The sequence below is a fragment of the Phocoena sinus genome, chromosome 12 (assembly GCF_008692025.1).
Source record: "Phocoena sinus isolate mPhoSin1 chromosome 12, mPhoSin1.pri, whole genome shotgun sequence".
Classification (NCBI taxonomy): Eukaryota; Metazoa; Chordata; class Mammalia; order Artiodactyla; family Phocoenidae; genus Phocoena; species Phocoena sinus.
Genome location: NC_045774.1, coordinates 34,375,717 through 34,392,422, shown reverse-complemented (window position 1 = coordinate 34,392,422; position 16,706 = coordinate 34,375,717). Strand labels below are relative to the sequence as shown.

At 32.8% G+C, this 16,706-nt stretch overlaps 1 protein-coding gene across 5 annotated transcripts in view; it reads right to left on the bottom strand.

The window, feature by feature from the left end:
- The window catches only part of PTPRK (protein tyrosine phosphatase receptor type K), a 576,017-nt gene that overhangs the window by 25,045 nt on the left and 534,266 nt on the right, over positions 1 to 16,706 (bottom strand). For 4 of the 5 annotated variants that reach the window (XM_032651570.1, XM_032651569.1, XM_032651571.1 and 1 more), the window contains 4 exons: positions 9,452 to 9,612; positions 3,158 to 3,342; positions 1,361 to 1,448; positions 194 to 270 (listed from right to left, as the gene is read on the bottom strand). In XM_032651570.1, the coding sequence (XP_032507461.1) occupies positions 194 to 270; positions 1,361 to 1,448; positions 3,158 to 3,342; positions 9,452 to 9,612 (511 nt within the window). Of the gene's footprint in view, positions 1 to 193; positions 271 to 1,360; positions 1,449 to 3,157; positions 3,343 to 5,648; positions 5,661 to 7,594; positions 7,631 to 9,451; positions 9,613 to 16,706 lie in introns of all 5 variants that reach the window. The other variant, XM_032651573.1, reaches the window with a different exon arrangement.

Sequence of the window (16,706 nt, the reverse complement as noted above, 5' to 3'; positions counted from 1 at the left end):
ACAGCCCAAACCAAAGTCAGGTGTGAAAGAAAGCACAACAACGTCAGTAAGTACTAGGACGTAGAACAAGGAAAAGTGTACAGTTCGTTCTTTATTTTAAAAAGCTAGCAATCACTTTATAGGTAATAACAAGCAAAAAGATTTACATATATAAGCCAACAAGTTGGGCATACTGAAGGATAAAAATACTTACATCTATATAGTTGGCATTAATGTAATCTGAAGAAGGATCATCCTCAACAGGTTGCAAAATTACTCTGGAGTGATCATCTAAATTTTTTAAAGGATAAAATAAAAGCTATTAAGTGTTCCCCCTGTTCTGAGACAATGACCCTAGTAGAGACTTAAAATAATTCGGTGGTTAACAACTGATTATCCATAATATACTTTCAAATTTCCTTGGATACCAGTCGTTTGAAGAAATGCAAGAACTTTAATGAGCTCATTACTTATTACAATGATAATATTCTGTTAATAAAGCTTCAATGACTAGCATTTATAGTCAGGAAGCTTTTACGGGGCATGATAATGTCTGATAAATTATCATTTGAGTCATAAATTTTTCTAAAGAACTGAACTTGCCTTAACTCCTAATTTTGCTTGTTAGGCATGATTCTATATGGGTGGGATCTTTTCTCCCCGTACTTTACAGAAAATGAGCCATAGAACTAGGGAGTGAATTTCGAACCCCTGCTCTCAACTTATTTTGTGAGAGTCAAGGTTAAATTCTGATGTATTCAAAAGACAGTGTAAAATAATTTAAATTGAGAATGAAGTGGTCTAAGTAAATCAGCAGTTAGTTACAAGCTAAGCTATCTGTTACTTTTCTTACTGCCCCTTTGGTTTCATATGATAATCAATTTATTTATCTCATGAATACACTGTAAAACTTCATCAGGAGGAAGTCCCTTATGATAAGTAACATGGAACACCTGGGGTTCAGGCACTGGCTCCAAGAAAGGAAATATGGTATATGGAAAGAATAACACTCCCACCTTGAATATGTTTGGTGGAAGAGTTATAGCAATTTATCACTGAAAAAATCCTTCGTATTTGTTATTCTAATATTTTCAGCTGTTAATGACACCCCCATATATTTATGTACAAACATAAAATCAAGCGGCACGTTATCTCCACAGGGTGAAGAGTCTGAGTCAATTAATTAATGAGGATGATGACAATTTCTGAATCCCTGCCAATAGCCAATGCTGTTCTAATATTAAATAGATTATTTTATGAAAAGATGTGTCACCCTCTGGGATTTTTTTAAAGTTTAAAACCATATAAGGAGGAATTGCAAATTACTCTTTATCTTCTACACACAGTATTTACATTCACCAAGAATTGTAAGAGAACTTACATGCTATAATGTTTCCATATCGGTTTTTTGCTCTATTTTGATCTTTTTTAGCTACATCCCAAGATGCTGACTGTCCTTCAAAGAAGCTCTAGAAAAAAAAAAAAACCAAAATTAACAAGCACACTGAATTTAATTCCTTTTCTTGAATCAGGTCTGTTTGTTCTGAAGACCAAAATAGTAAAAGCCATCTTCTCTGGGAGGAAGGGAGTACTACAGCAGTAAACAAGTTCAATTTTCAGACCTCAAAGCTTGTTTGCTGGACTGCTACTTGCTCATCTTGGATTGGACTGAGTTCAAATTAAGGACAAGAAACAACTTTAGGGGGCAAAAAAGGACTTTGAAAGTATTTCAAATTTAAGATCACTATAACTTTGTGAGATGGAACTAGAGGAAGCATCAAAAACTTCAAAACTACTTTTAATGAGCAACTTTCAAAAGTATGCTTCCTTTAGCATTTCTAACAGGAAAAAGAAAACCTGTTTTCTCCCATAATTATTCACTAAATCGTGTGCAATACATCACATTTCAGTTTCTTTGAAGATCGTGGAAAGGACTGAGTCTCTACAAGAGACCATATGGAAATTAAAAAGAGCCACTATCTCCAAGAATCTTGGAACAGATGAAATTGTTGATTGGTTTAATTACCATATGCAGCAATTTAAAATATGGGTATAGATTTCTTTTTGCAGAAAAACTTAAACTTTGCTCAACACAGGAAATGGGGTCTTCAAAGAGTCAAACTTTGAAGCGAGGTACACAGGAATATACATGTAATGAACAACAACAACAAAAGACAAACAAAAAACACCCCAGCTCTGGCAGAATATTGTAATTCCTTGCACTATTTTGTTAACACAGCATAGTGTTTCCTGCATATATCTAAAATCAACATTCAAAATTCAAAAATAATTTTACTCATTCCTAAACTATGGTATAACAAGTAATCTTAAATTAAAGGTAATGTTTAGAAGGTTCCTTACATAGTTAGATGTATTTTAGGTGGTCTTTCAAAGTAAAGTACTGTTTGTTCTCTTTTACTTTACGTATGTGTGTACAGTGGTGGAGGAACTTTCTTGTACACCCCAGACTGATATTTCTCAGTAATTGAAAAGTGTCCGAGGAACTGTTTCTTTTTTGCTATACTATGTTTATTGGGATGTTTAGTTTAAATCACTTCTTTTGTAGTATAATCTTGGTATTTTGGTTTGAGTAGCAAGGGGCAATAAGGATGAAAGAAGAATTTCCCATGTCCTTTTTTGGGCTCCTTTTTGTTGTCTGGATTTTCCGTGCTCTGCTTTTCTTCCCAGCCCCCCTCAACCTATAATCCTCAAAACAAAACTCAGAGTGACAAGTAGTACATTTAGGGCACAAAGCTAGATCTTATTTCTCAACAGAGGGTCAACAAGCAAAGAGGCAGAAAAGCATCCACTGCTTAGGTCTTTCAAATAGCAGAACCTGCAATGATACAATGGGACTCAAGGTATCTTGCTATGGATTTTTGAGCGGGGGAAATATAAAGTCTAACAAAGTGGTTTTTAAGTAACAGTCAAATAAATTATGGGATCCAATCTTTTATTATTCCTTAAAATGAATTTTGACCCAGATATATCCCCAGGAAGTACCCTTTTCTTTCAATCCATCTACCCCCCTCTCCTCATATGTACACTTGATTGTACATTTACAGAGAAAGGATTAGACAGTCTACAGAGTATTCCACTGCTTGCTATGTTAAAGCTGTTACATGGTGCTGGGTATCATGGTTAGAAATGAAATTCAATACAGTATTGAAACTTTCACCTCATATTCCTCTTTGAACCCGTAGCTGTCTGATGTCTTCATGAGATTAATGTGCTGCAGTAAGTCGGCTACCCTGATAGCTGGGTGCAGCTGTCCCGTCTGGTAAGGGGATTCTGTCCCCTCACACAGGTAGCGAGGTACATCTAGAAGACGACTGGATTCTGCTGTAGCACTGTGGTTCTCATCTGCCATTTTTCAGATTCCAGAAGATTAAAAAAAAGACAAAGTTACCTTATTTAATATATATCTATGCAAATAGGATTTTAAGATCTTATGATCTTTCTGATAGTAGAAAGAAGGGAAAGAAATATAGTATAGACCTAGGGCAGCACCCCTATAAAGACAAAGCCTTTTACTTCAGCTCAAGGTAGGAGGTCAGGGTATATTATGTGTCTATCAGTAAGACAACACATGCTGTGAGATGTAGAGAGAGACACCTGATCCACTTTTAAAAACTATAAGTGGGAGATTTTGCTGAGTTCTGACTTTTTCTTGTACCTGCAGTCAGAGCAGCATAGAGTAGGACCAGAAGATCAAGTTGCCAATTGGAGAGTGTTTTCATTGTTGATTAAATTGAACAAATTCTTTCCCACCCATATCCCAACCTCCCTCTAGGCAACCCATCCCCACAGGGCTGCTCTTCTTGCCCTGTGGCCGTACTATGCCCTTCCACCTCTGGCTTTTTACCACGATACACTCCCAGACTGGGAAACATGAACATTCTACAGAATCAGCCCCTGGGCCCACTACGTCTGCTAGCCAGGTTACATGTGCATTTATACTTGATCTCCATTCCCTTGGTTTATTATTATTGTTGTGTTTTTATTGCTGATACATTTTGACTTTTCTGGCTACTGTATAAAAGAAATGGGGGTATGTCTCTTGGGCAAAATATTTAGGTACTTCCTCTGGAATTCTTCCTCGGCCCATCGAGGCTGAGCTACAAAGCACCTGCTTTGTGTTCCCATGGCCTCCTGTTCTCCAACATTCATTTCACTTACAGTGTATTTTAATCATTTACTTACTGATCTATTTTCCTCACTAAACTCTCAATACTTAGCATGTAGAGACAAGAGTCATATTTTTCTCTTTATTCTTAGTGCCTGGTGCAAAGCAGTCACTCAATACATATTTCAATGACTCAGTTAGTTAAAAATCCATTAAATCCCTCACGACCCACACTTAAGTATAGGCCCCATCTCAACTGTGTTGTTAGCTTAAAATGAAAAGAAACTCTTAAGTCTCTGTCACAAGAAGGAAGAAAAGAACAAGAACATTTTACCTCTGAAAAATAAATATTATTTTAATGACCACAGTACTAATCATTACAACGAGAAGAAGCATGCTTATAGCTATCACATTTAAACTTACCATGTTAAAAACAAAAACAAATGTTTTAAGGGGTGTTACTTTAGAAAACATTACACTGCCATACTCATTAACAGAGGAGAAAATACACTCTTAGGGGAACTTTTGTTTTAATGATAATGCATACTGTAGAGAACGATATTTAGTTAACAGTTAAACATATTTCAAGTGCTGGTACATTTGCCTGTTCTATCACCAACTCTACAAATAGGATATGGCAAAAAATGAATTGTTGTCCCCATGATAAACATTTTTTCTTCCTGGAGAAGGAAAAAAAAAAAAAAGAACCCCACAATCAGATTTGTATGCTTCTATAATTTAGCTTGATTGCATTTACTTTACTTCTCTTATTAGGATGAATGCATTTTTTTCTTTTTGAATTTACTTCTAAAACTCTACATTGAACTAAAAAAACAAAACTCTGCTGGATTCTGTTGTGACCTAAAAACACCCAAATGAATTAATGCTCTTTACTCTGGTTTCCCACTCCTCTACACACAAACATTTGCTAGCAAACATGATTTATGAGAGTTTCCTGTTTTTTCTATGAGACAACACTCAATTGATCTGTCTTTGCTAAAATATTGTAATCAATACACTGACATAAAGAATATATACATCTCCCCAGTAAAATTAAATTCAGAAGCCACCGATTTGGGCACTACCACAGAATATAAAGCTTAGGATGAGAAGTAAAGAGAATAATGTCAGGGAGGCAAAACGCAATGACCCAAGCTGGAATAAGGTAATCAGTGCTCTGTGAAGCAGCCCCAGAGCACACGTTGTACCTGCTGGAGCAGTGGAATATTTACATTTGTAAAAGGCTCAGTGAGAAAAACAGAATTCACCCATATTCCAAATCTTACATGATTATCAACATGAAGTAGACAGTGCCTTTGGTTTTGCATTAAGCTTTAATACATTAGTACAATGAGCAGTATTTTTTAAAATAATCACACATGAATTATTAATCTCTATACATTTCTACCTCATTAAATTACCTAATAATGTGACTAGAAGTAAGAGTACATGTACTAATCATTATCCTTATCACACATTTAAGAATAACTTCAAATATTTCCTTGATGGAAAGGTTTCCTAGAGTTCTTTGCAATACACTTACCAGTTATAGGGACTTTAACCCAATGAAGCAGTAGAACACAAAAAACAAAAATATGAATCAATACAAAAATTTCTAACTTCTTTTTAAATCAGTAAGCAGATATTAATATCAAGCAATATTTGAAGTGACTTCAAAAATTGCTTTATAAATACAAAATCAGCTGGATGCAAAACAAATGTAAACACAGTGATTCTAAGAATGATGAAAAAATGCAACAAATCATTTCTAAATCTGGTATGATTAAAGAGCTTTTTAGCTTTTAAGAAGAAACATAAAAAAAAATCAGCTTGACCTTCAAAGTGAAATAAAATGCACAATGACTGTTTAAATGAACAGATTTTATAATTCTATTGTGTTAACTCTAGCCTTCCTTAAACAAAAATATCCTCTTTCATGGGGAAAATTGTTACAATAGTCTTTTAAACTTTATACATTATCTCCTTTTCTCTTCACTAAGCTCTGAGGAAAAGGTATGGTAAGAAATATTATATTATTTTACAGATGGAGAAGCAAAGACAAAGGTATTTTCATGAGTTCATACTGTGAGTCCACAAGAGGACTGAGACTTAGACCCAATTCTACATGTCCTTGAATATTACTGTAATGAAATTTTAACAGTGAGGTAACTATCTTTTTCTTTGAGTTTTTAATAACTTAATTGAATTTAACTTATTAGTTTGATGCTGACAGCATTCTACAGCTCTCAACAGAAGATGACATTTTCAGAGGCATTTGATGCCTCCCAAAGATCATGATTCCTGGCTCCTTCCTACATGATCAGACCATCCCTTGGGGCAAATTCCCCAGCTCACTTCCCTGCCATTTACTGGTGTGGACATCAAAGGGAGAGTGCAATCAGAGACAGATTCTTTTAGAATATATCTTTATATTATAAAATTATAATTTTTAATAATTCTTTTAGTGAAAAAGAGGTATATTTTGCTTAACTGAGTTAGTTGTATTGTTCCAACATATTTTTAAAATATAATTAAACATTGAATACATGGATAATAAAAACATGCATAAGCTAATGTTTTGTGTTCAAAGAAATTTAAATATAAAACATGAGAACTGGGAACTTTTAAGATACACTTATCTGGCAATTTTTACATTTCTCTGGTTGAAGCTTAAATATTAGAAGCAGGGGGGTCAAACTGATAAGACAACTTGCGAACATATGAGCAAGCTGGTCATGAATCATTGGTGTATAATTAGTCAAGGAATAGAGTACAAATTGAAATGAAACTCATTCTATTCTTAAATATACAGTTGGATTAAACATTATTTTAATTTTAGAGCTGAAAAGGTCTTATTCATCACTAGCAATATCAGTTGTCTTGGATGTTATATAGTGGGAAATCTTGGCTTATTCTAAATTTTTTGAAAGATAATGCTTACGTAAGATGCACATAGAATGCGAAACTCCATATCAATATTGTAGCAACTTTACCTGCATTTATATATCCTTAACAAAGACAAAAACTAAAGCAAATGCACACATTCCTAATGTTTACTTGGAAATGTGTTCTTTAGTTGCTATAAAATTAGGAGGATCTAGAAAAGCCCTTTAAATCCGGTAGATTTTTATATATAAACTAATTATTCAGGTAGCACTGGCCCCTGAAATGTGTGCATTTGGGTTCATTCTACTTACTTGCATGTATAAACATTAGGTATATATTGGGGCCCCTTGTACTTTCACTCCAAATCTAACAGAACCAAGAATGAAAGAATATGTTGTTTTTAAAAAAGCATACCTTACTAATTCGAAATGCACTAGATCTAATTGTGTTGACCACAGCTGCTCTCTTTGATAAAACCAGGACTATATTTTCGAAATCGAACTGCTTCCTGTGCTGTAAATAATTACTGTGTGGACAAAGCTATAACCCATGCAAGGAAGGGTGATCCATGCAAAAAAAGATGACAAAGAATTAGGGCCTCACCTAACACAGCAGTCGGCACAAGTGGATCATTGGGCACTGTGGGAAAACAAAGCTCATGAAGGAACATATTGCCCTAAAGTTGTATTTTATGCTCTTTTTTTCCTTTAAAATAGATTTATCATTTCTTAAGAAATATATCTATTAAACTTTCTTTGATTACTATAACCTGCAAAGGTAAAATTCTCTTTTTCAAAGCTTGGGTTATTTCAAAATACCAGGAAAGGTGCATCTATAATTATATTTCAGTAGTCAGTTCAATTTTAAAAGCCAAGAAGATTCAGCATGACATTATAAAGATTATAAAATTAGGGGGGAAAAACATGTATTTTAGATTTATCAAGTGTGAGGTACTTAGAGAAGTAATTATCTTATATTCATTCCAAATAAACATTTTTAGTTAACTTTGGGAAATAGATTTAATCCTTTCTCCAAGTTCATAAGTGTACATTTATAGTTATACTGCTAAATTCAAGCCTCCTAATAAGGTACACAGTCAGTAGATAGAAAAGCTTTGGAAACAAAAATCCTTTCAAATCCTTAACTGATTAATTTTTAAAGCAAGTGGTTAGAGAGATGATACATCTATATTTTTAACAAAACTTACTTTCAACAATAATAAGATTTTATGTTTTTCTCTATCATTTATCTTATAGTGAAATGAAAATAAAATAGATCAGAAAAGCTCTATCATTATTAAAACTAAATCCAAAATGACTCATTACAACATTTCTAACTAATAATTTGGTGTAGATATATATCAGGGAAAATGATGGCCAATAATTACTAAAAGTTTTCACCAAGCTGAACATTTCAGAAAAAAACCCCTTTCTGAAAAGCCATAAATGCATACAACCTACAAATACTTTATTGTCTCAATCTTACCATTCCGTATGTTTATAATCTGTACAGAAAATAATACTTCTATTGTTTACTTCTTTCCTTATACATGTGTTTCCCAAACTGAGGTAAACATACCTCTGGGATCTGTGACAAAATGCCTCTGTGTACACAAGGCCAAGGATAAACAAAATTTGCCTTCTTCAAATACCAATTTTACTTGGGGATTTGAAGAGACAGGTAATTTAACTTAAAGTAACAAAATAAAAACAGTGCTATAGAACAAGATATAAAAATCATAGAAAATTTGAAGATAATAATATTGATTGTGAAGCAGTAAACTACTTCAGAGGAAATATTTTAAAAGACAGTATTTTAAAAGATCTGCCTTCATAGATCAACATGAGGAATCCTTAACATGGATGGGTGAATGGATGGATTTCACCGTTCCCTGCCAATCCCTCAATTCAAGTAAACTTTTGGACTTCACACCAGATACTTAAGAGTATGTAGATTCCTCTTTCCCCTGGTTAACTTTTTATTACTGAAATTCTCCAGGAGTCTATAGAATAATTAAATAGAATAACTTTCCCATGCCAATAACTCCCAGAAAGAATTATGATATTTCTTATCTCAAAAGGAACTTTATCTTACACAAAGGAAGACTCAAATGGCAAAACAATTATAAATAAATTCTGACATGAACTAATTTTATGTAGGCAATCAAGTATATTTTAACCTAAAGCAATAACATAAGATTTGGTGAGTGGTATATGGATATGTCTTATAACACAGTAATAAAATTCATACAGTTTGAAGTTAAACTAAATCCAATATCAAGACTGAAAATAAGCCTTCTGATAAACTCCATAATATTCTATATCACTTCTTCTCTTTCCAGCTATTTTTCCCATCTCTCTTTCTTATTTCCCCTCACTATTCAAAAGGTAATGTGTTGAATTCAGAGAGACATTAAAGAACTTTAAAAATCTTTGATTAAAATTTTGATGAACAACTTACATCTTGGACTAAAATTATGTTGGTCCATGAAGGTGATGGAAAGAGGGTCTTCTGCATGCAGAGTGCTCTGATCAGCATAACTGCGATCCATAGCATTCACCATGTGCGTCATCTCCTGCCGGGTGTTCCCCAGAGCATCTTTGCGTTTTTTAGCAAGCTTGCTGCCAAGACAAATACCAAAGGGAAACCTTAGCGTGAGGCTTGAAGGAGAGTTGACACCAGCAGTAAATAGTTCAGGGAAGCCCGAGGATAAGAATACAGATTTGGTTTAGAAACTCTAAAAACATGTCATAATTTCAGGAATTAAGTTTGACATCCAAACGATATTTGTTGATTGCTATAAAATTGTTTTGTCATATGGATATTTCATCATTCAAGCTGTCAACCCAAATGTCTCATCACTTCTTGTATTTTATCATTAAAATATATTATCATAGAGCATGACTATACTTTATTAGAACAGTAAGTAAATACTTCCTTAGTAGAGTTGCTCAAGGAAAACTTAAGCTAATGCTAAATTTTGGTTTTCCTCCTGGGTGATTAACACGCTTGAGCAACTTTTAGAAGTTCTTCTGGGGGAAGAACATGACTACTTTTTCAAGTATATTTTACTATAGTCATCCAACTAAAATAGATAAAGAAATCCCATTCTTCACTCTTTGTTCTATTGTTCAGTAAAAATGCAACATGTAGAATTAACATATGTAGCAATATATTTATAACATTAATCCAAACCTAACCCAGAAATTTGTAGAATCAACCGCAGCTAGATATAATGCAAATACTCAGGAATATATGGGAAAATTATATACTTTATAAGGAAAGTACTTTAAGAAAAGTTTGGAAAATGCTATGCAGAGGTATTATGCAAATGATCATAATACTGGATGACAAACATGGTCAAATCCTAAAAATGTGTTTCAGAACCCCATGGCAGAGTACCAACTACAGAATGGCCTTACGAATGCAGCAAGGCAAATGACACAGGGGATTTGGAAATTAGCAGAGTTAGACTTTTGAGCTACTCAAACACTGGTATCTTTATCTTACATAACACGGATGTGAAATACATTCTGGTTCTTTGTGAATGTTACACATGAAACATGCAATTAAAAACCTATTACAGGCACATAAAACATTTATCTCACATTAATAAGGTACTCTAAAAAGAAATAAAGAGACTCTAAATGCCTGTAGTGGCCAGATTATGTTTCTAAGTTTATGGCAGCAGCTTATAGTGCTTTGGAAGTATTTTTTAGTTGTTTTAAGAGTAACATTTCTCAGCTGGATTATTAGCTAGGATAAATTCTTCTGATTCTCATGAGTATCCATACTAGAGTAAATATACTACAAATACCTAAAAAAAAAAAAAAAAAAACTCACTTAGTAGTTGTGTTTATGTCCAAAGGCTTTTCCTTTAGAAAATTAATCTGATGATTTGAGAGCTACTCATGTGTAAGATATTTTTCTTTGAGAATTATAGTACTTGGCTTCAGGTGTACATACCCAACAATACCCAATATACTGACATAGCAGATCTGATACCTAAGTAAGATAGTCATAAACTAGGCTTTAGGGATGGAAATGGCATTAACTTTTTTAGAAATAATAATGATAAGTATTATCAATAAGAAAACAATGACAAAACTGTAACAAGAACTACCATCACCATCACGACCACTACACCGTCACAACCACTGTCACCACCACCATCACTACCACTACACCATCACAACCACTGTCACCACCACCGTCACTTAGTAGCAATATTTGCTCTATTCACTGAAAGATCTCTTGTCTCTTTTTTCTAGGTTAGGAGGCAAAAACCCTGTAAAACCCTTACAGGTTTCACACAGGGAATATAAATAGTGCTGCTGCCAGTGATGAGACACCACGTAGTAGGGTGGGGACTGCAGAGAACTGGAGAGCAGTTTAGGGGGCAACTTGCCTAAGTGAATATTGGCATTTGAACCCAGAGCTGAGTTTCTCATTTTAAAATTATTTTTAAAGAGAAGTCATGACTCTGAATATTTATGTTAAATTTCCTTATTCTTTAAAGTGGTTCTATTTTTTGAAAGAGTGTGTGGGGCAAATTACACATCAGCAGGTCATATGTTAGTCTATAGGCTTCACTTTCCAAACTTACCTCTAGGACATTTCCAAACTTACCTATAGGATATTTGTTCTTTGACCTACAATGTTTTTCTACCTCTAGTATCTGGTTAACTTCCATTCTGTCTTGCGTCATCAGGGAGACTTCTCTGACTGAACCCAATACAACCTGTCTCAGGTTAGGTTTGCCTGGTAGGTATTTTTATAGCAACATGTTTTCTGCCTATAATAACACTCACCACATTATTATTGTGAGTATCCTTTTAATTGTTTTCCCCACTGTATGTTCCATGAAGGGAAGAACCATCTGTATATCCCTAGCACTTAGAGCAGTGTCTGGCATATAGCAAACACTCAATAAATACTTGTTGAATAGATGAATTAGGTCTGGTATATGCTTGGCGCTTGTCATTTGTTAACTCAATTAATTCTCAGATCAATGAACTGAAAAAGCCATGAGAATTCTAATTGTATAGATGAGCTCACTCAGGCTCAGACAAGTTAAATAACTTGCCCAAGGTTATTAATCTAATAAGCAGTAAAGAATGACCTGGTTCCAAGGCCTAAGCCCTTATACTATATCCAGTTACTCACTTTTTTATTAAATTGCCACATTACCAAGCGTACTGTAATATGAAGCATCCATTGCTCTAGGAGTTAAACATTAGTTATTATAAATTTGAGAATAATATGAATGCACACATGTTTTGCCATTTTAAAGTTAAAAAAAATAGTTTAAGAAATAACTTCCAATCTTTGTTTCTTGGATAAGAAGAAAGGATGAATTCATTCCTCAAAAAATTTGAGAGATTGAAGTGGATAAAAATAAGACAACTTGAAGTTTGGATTAAAAATAATGTAAAAAATTTGAAGATAGATAGTTCAAGGCAAGTGGAAAAGATGTTTAAATTTTGAGGCTTTACTTTAAAACATAAAAATTTAAACATATTTTGTGATTGAGGAAAAATAAGAAGAATGAACTTGTCAAATGTATGACAGGTAAAAGTTTTCATGGCACTGAAGGACTTTTTAGTTTCACAAACCTTTGTTAATCGACAAATTATGGGTGAATATATATAACCTTTGTTAATATCTGCCAACTGTACACTATCACCTTGGTTCTTATACCTTAATCCTCACAACAACCCTGTGAGGTAGGCTTTAATTCAGGTTATTACAAAAGAAATAAAAATCAGCATTAGAGTTAAGTGTTTTGATCAAGAACTGACAGTTTACTATGATGATGCCAATGAATTTTAGTTCAAAGATCACACCTGGTTTTCTTTTAAGTTTTACTCTATTTTATTTCTAGTTTTATTTTAAAAATGTCTAATTCATAGTAGCTTTACTACATCTATTTAAGCAGCTTTTAAAAATATGTCTGTGGCATTTTTTTCTAATTATGATTGATAATGCCAGTAACCCTAAGTATTACAATGACAGTATCAAAACCTACTACGTAGTCTAGAATATAGAAATGCTACCTATCAACTAGAAAGGCAATCTCATTCTAACATTATAGATAAATGGATGGCTAATGGTAAGCTTATTGATGTTCTCATAATTAAACATTTATTGATTCCTGCATGTTTGATGCTTTGTCTCTCTCTGAACAACCTGCATATATAATGTACACTTCAGGACAGTTAAGCTAATCATTTTGCAACTCCTTGAGTTTGACAGATGTGCAAATGACTTTCATTATCAAAACAGCCAACAGCATAAACTTCTGCAGGTGGATATATGGGTGGGCTATAAAGAGGAAAAGTGCTCCATCATTGTATGAAATGGTACATTTAATTACCTTTGGCTTCATCAAACATGATTTAACAAGGATATTATAATTCATCAAAATAAGCTAGGAGTACTGCTAGTTTACACCTGCTTATTTTAGCAGATTTTAAGAAACCAAATGTTTATAATATTTAAAATGTTGGCACAATTCCATTATATTCATTGAGACTCTTACCAAAATTTTTAGTAAAGCTAGCTTAAATTTACCTAGTGAAATACTATTGTGGGATATATGCCCCAAAAGTACTTAATCACGATCCTTAAGTCTCAAAATTTTGTGGATCAAATACTGATCAAGCAAAGACCAAGAAAACTTTGTTGTATCATTCCTTTGGACTGGATGAATACCCTGGAATTTAAGGTAATAAACTGAAAATGATTAGTGAAATAGAGTGGACAATACTCGCCTTCGTCATCCAAAGTAGCATTTCATACCTAAGCATAGGAAGAGCTAAAACTTTGGAGGACAAAAGGAGATATGTGACACCTAGGTGTGTTTTGTGTAGGTTGACAGGTTTTCTTTTTCTTTTTTTGGTCTTGATTTTACAAAATCATTTTCCTATTTAAGTCAAAATAAACAAACTCAGAATTTCTTCTCTAAAAAGAATTTTTTATTTCTTTGTCACTGCAACATTATGCTTTTAGCAGCCCAAAAGGTGTTCTGAAGTTATAACCCATCCTGGATTCCTGGAAATGTGGAGAGAGATGTTATCACAGTAAGACCTGACCTGATTCACATTCTGTGAAGGTATTTTGAATGTTCTTCTATGAATACATCACTTGGCTCATTTTGTCAAACATAAGTGTTATGTAAAGATAGGTATTAGTGAATTACAAACCCTATCTCTACTTTACCAGATAGTGAGACATCACATTGATAAGGTACAGGTTTGACTTAAGTAAATAAATGATGCTTTAGGCTGTAGACTATGGCTACTTATGGAAAATTGTAAATAAAAATTAAAAGTAGCTGAACATACAGAAATACAATATCCCTTTTTAAAAAGATTAACAAAATAGGTTAATAGGTAAATTTTATAGTTTTAGAGTCCAGGAAAACATATTTTTTGAAATGTCACCAAAATTGCAAACATTCTGTTTTTTGGTTTGGGTTTTATTTATTCATTTTTTTGAAAAGGGATACTGCATCTTTAACACATGTAAAGTCATATATCACCCATTTTCTACTTACAGGTAGTAGGAGTAAGAATAGTAGCTCCTCCTGGCAAGCAAATCACAGACAGTGGAAAAAGAGAAGCAATGGTGAATGAAAAGCGTGACTCTGTCACATTCAATAAAGCAGAAAAATGTGCGTTAAAAAATAAAATAAAATAAAATTCATGTTTTTTTGGTTTGTATTTCAGTTTGCTCATGCATTGGTTAGATATCTTTTGCCATGCAATTAAACAGATACGCAATAGAAAATAAAATATAAAATACATAATTTGGAAAAAATAACATGCTGACTTTTTTATAGCCAAAAAAATTGAAAAATTAAATGGATTGTGTATTTTCAACATGCAGTTAAGCGTAATATCATCCATTACCATCTAAATGTCATGACAGATGGAACAGCTGTGTATAGAACTTCTACACTAAATTGACTATTTTTTTTAGATACAAAACATAAAGATCTATTAGTTTAATACAAAATATATGCAGAATGACACCTAAGTTTCTATAAATAAGTCATTATATCTTATTAATACACAGGTACATACATATATTATGTGAATATACATATGCACCATACACTATATACGCACAAAGATATTTCTACAGTAGATGTATGTGACCATGATATCACACACAAACATTTACTGTACTGAAGCATAATTTCAAATTTATGTTTGGAATTATTAATGTATTCATGCTGCAAATTTAAAATAATACATAACCAATGAAAAAATGGCATACATTTGGAAATAATTCAACAGTGATTAAATTAAAATGACATTGCGTTTTGAAAGATGCAATATCCCTTTTCTTAGCCTAAAAACTTACTTTATATATACCCTTAGCTGTAGAATTTTACTAAATTAAATTCCAAACCATTTCTTTACACAACAACCAAAAATACACAGATTTTTTTTTTTCAACATGAGAAATATACCTACATATACTATTCCCAGTGAGGGATAAAGTCTTGAGAAACTTAACAATTTCCCACAAAAATAAAGATCCTAAGGGGCTAAAATAATTTGCTTTTCCATTATTTTTATTATAAATTTGTGTATTAGTATATAACGTAGGGAAACTACATTATATACTAAAATTGTTAACTTTGATACTAACCAATACTGTTATGTATCTATGCTTTTGTGTATGTATAATAAACATATTTGTGATTGTCATACACAATATATGTGTGACACACTACATACAACTAAAAGTCATTACAAAGTTTCTTAGGTAAGTAAGGGATTCTTAGTTATATTACACACTAGAAGGTAATATATCTAAACATGTAACTTCATCTATCTATAAAATTGCAACTTCTCTAGTCCTAGAGGTAGTGATGAGGAAGAGAAACAAAAGCCCTAGCATACTTTCTAGTAGAAGACAATCAATTAAAGCATAATTATGAAAACTCAAACATTAAACATTTTAATAGAAAGGCTCATTTATCCAACCATTTAAAATATGAACCAGAAAAAGAATTTGATGCATTAGGCAATTTTAGAGAGCTGTCAGAGCATTTTACCCACACAAAAAGAATCATGCTTAGAGATTGTTTTGGTGTACTTTAGAAAATTTATGTTTCAATTTTTTGGTTATTTTTAAAACAGATGGCCACAGATAAGAAAGGCTACAATAATAAGTGTTTTCAAATAATTAACCAATAAAATCAGTAAGTTTAACCCAATTCTAACTGAGTGAAGACATAACCAGAGGCCATTTTTATGTTTTCATATCCAATCTGAAGTGGCTGAGATAATTTTAACTCTAAAGCAAAGTTTAATTAACTCTCTAAACTGTTTAGTTTAACTCTCCAAATATAAATTTAAGCTAAATAGAAACATAAGATCTGAAAGTTATATTCAAAGATTTTATTGATCTTGATTGGCAAATTTGTGTTAGTAAAATACTTAAATCTTCCTGTCTCAAATATGATGTATTTTCCAACCACAGAGGTAGACAACAGCAAAAAGAGAAAGCACTATTGGGGAAAGCACGTATGTAGCTAATTTAACACAAAACACTACGATGCATACCTAATGTTTCTAATGCAGATGTGTCTTCTCCAACATATATATCTCCAGGGGATAATTGTAAAGAGGCAATACATTAAAATAAACTCTCATGGAATCATTAAACATGTAGTATGAGTCTTATCTATAGTATTAAT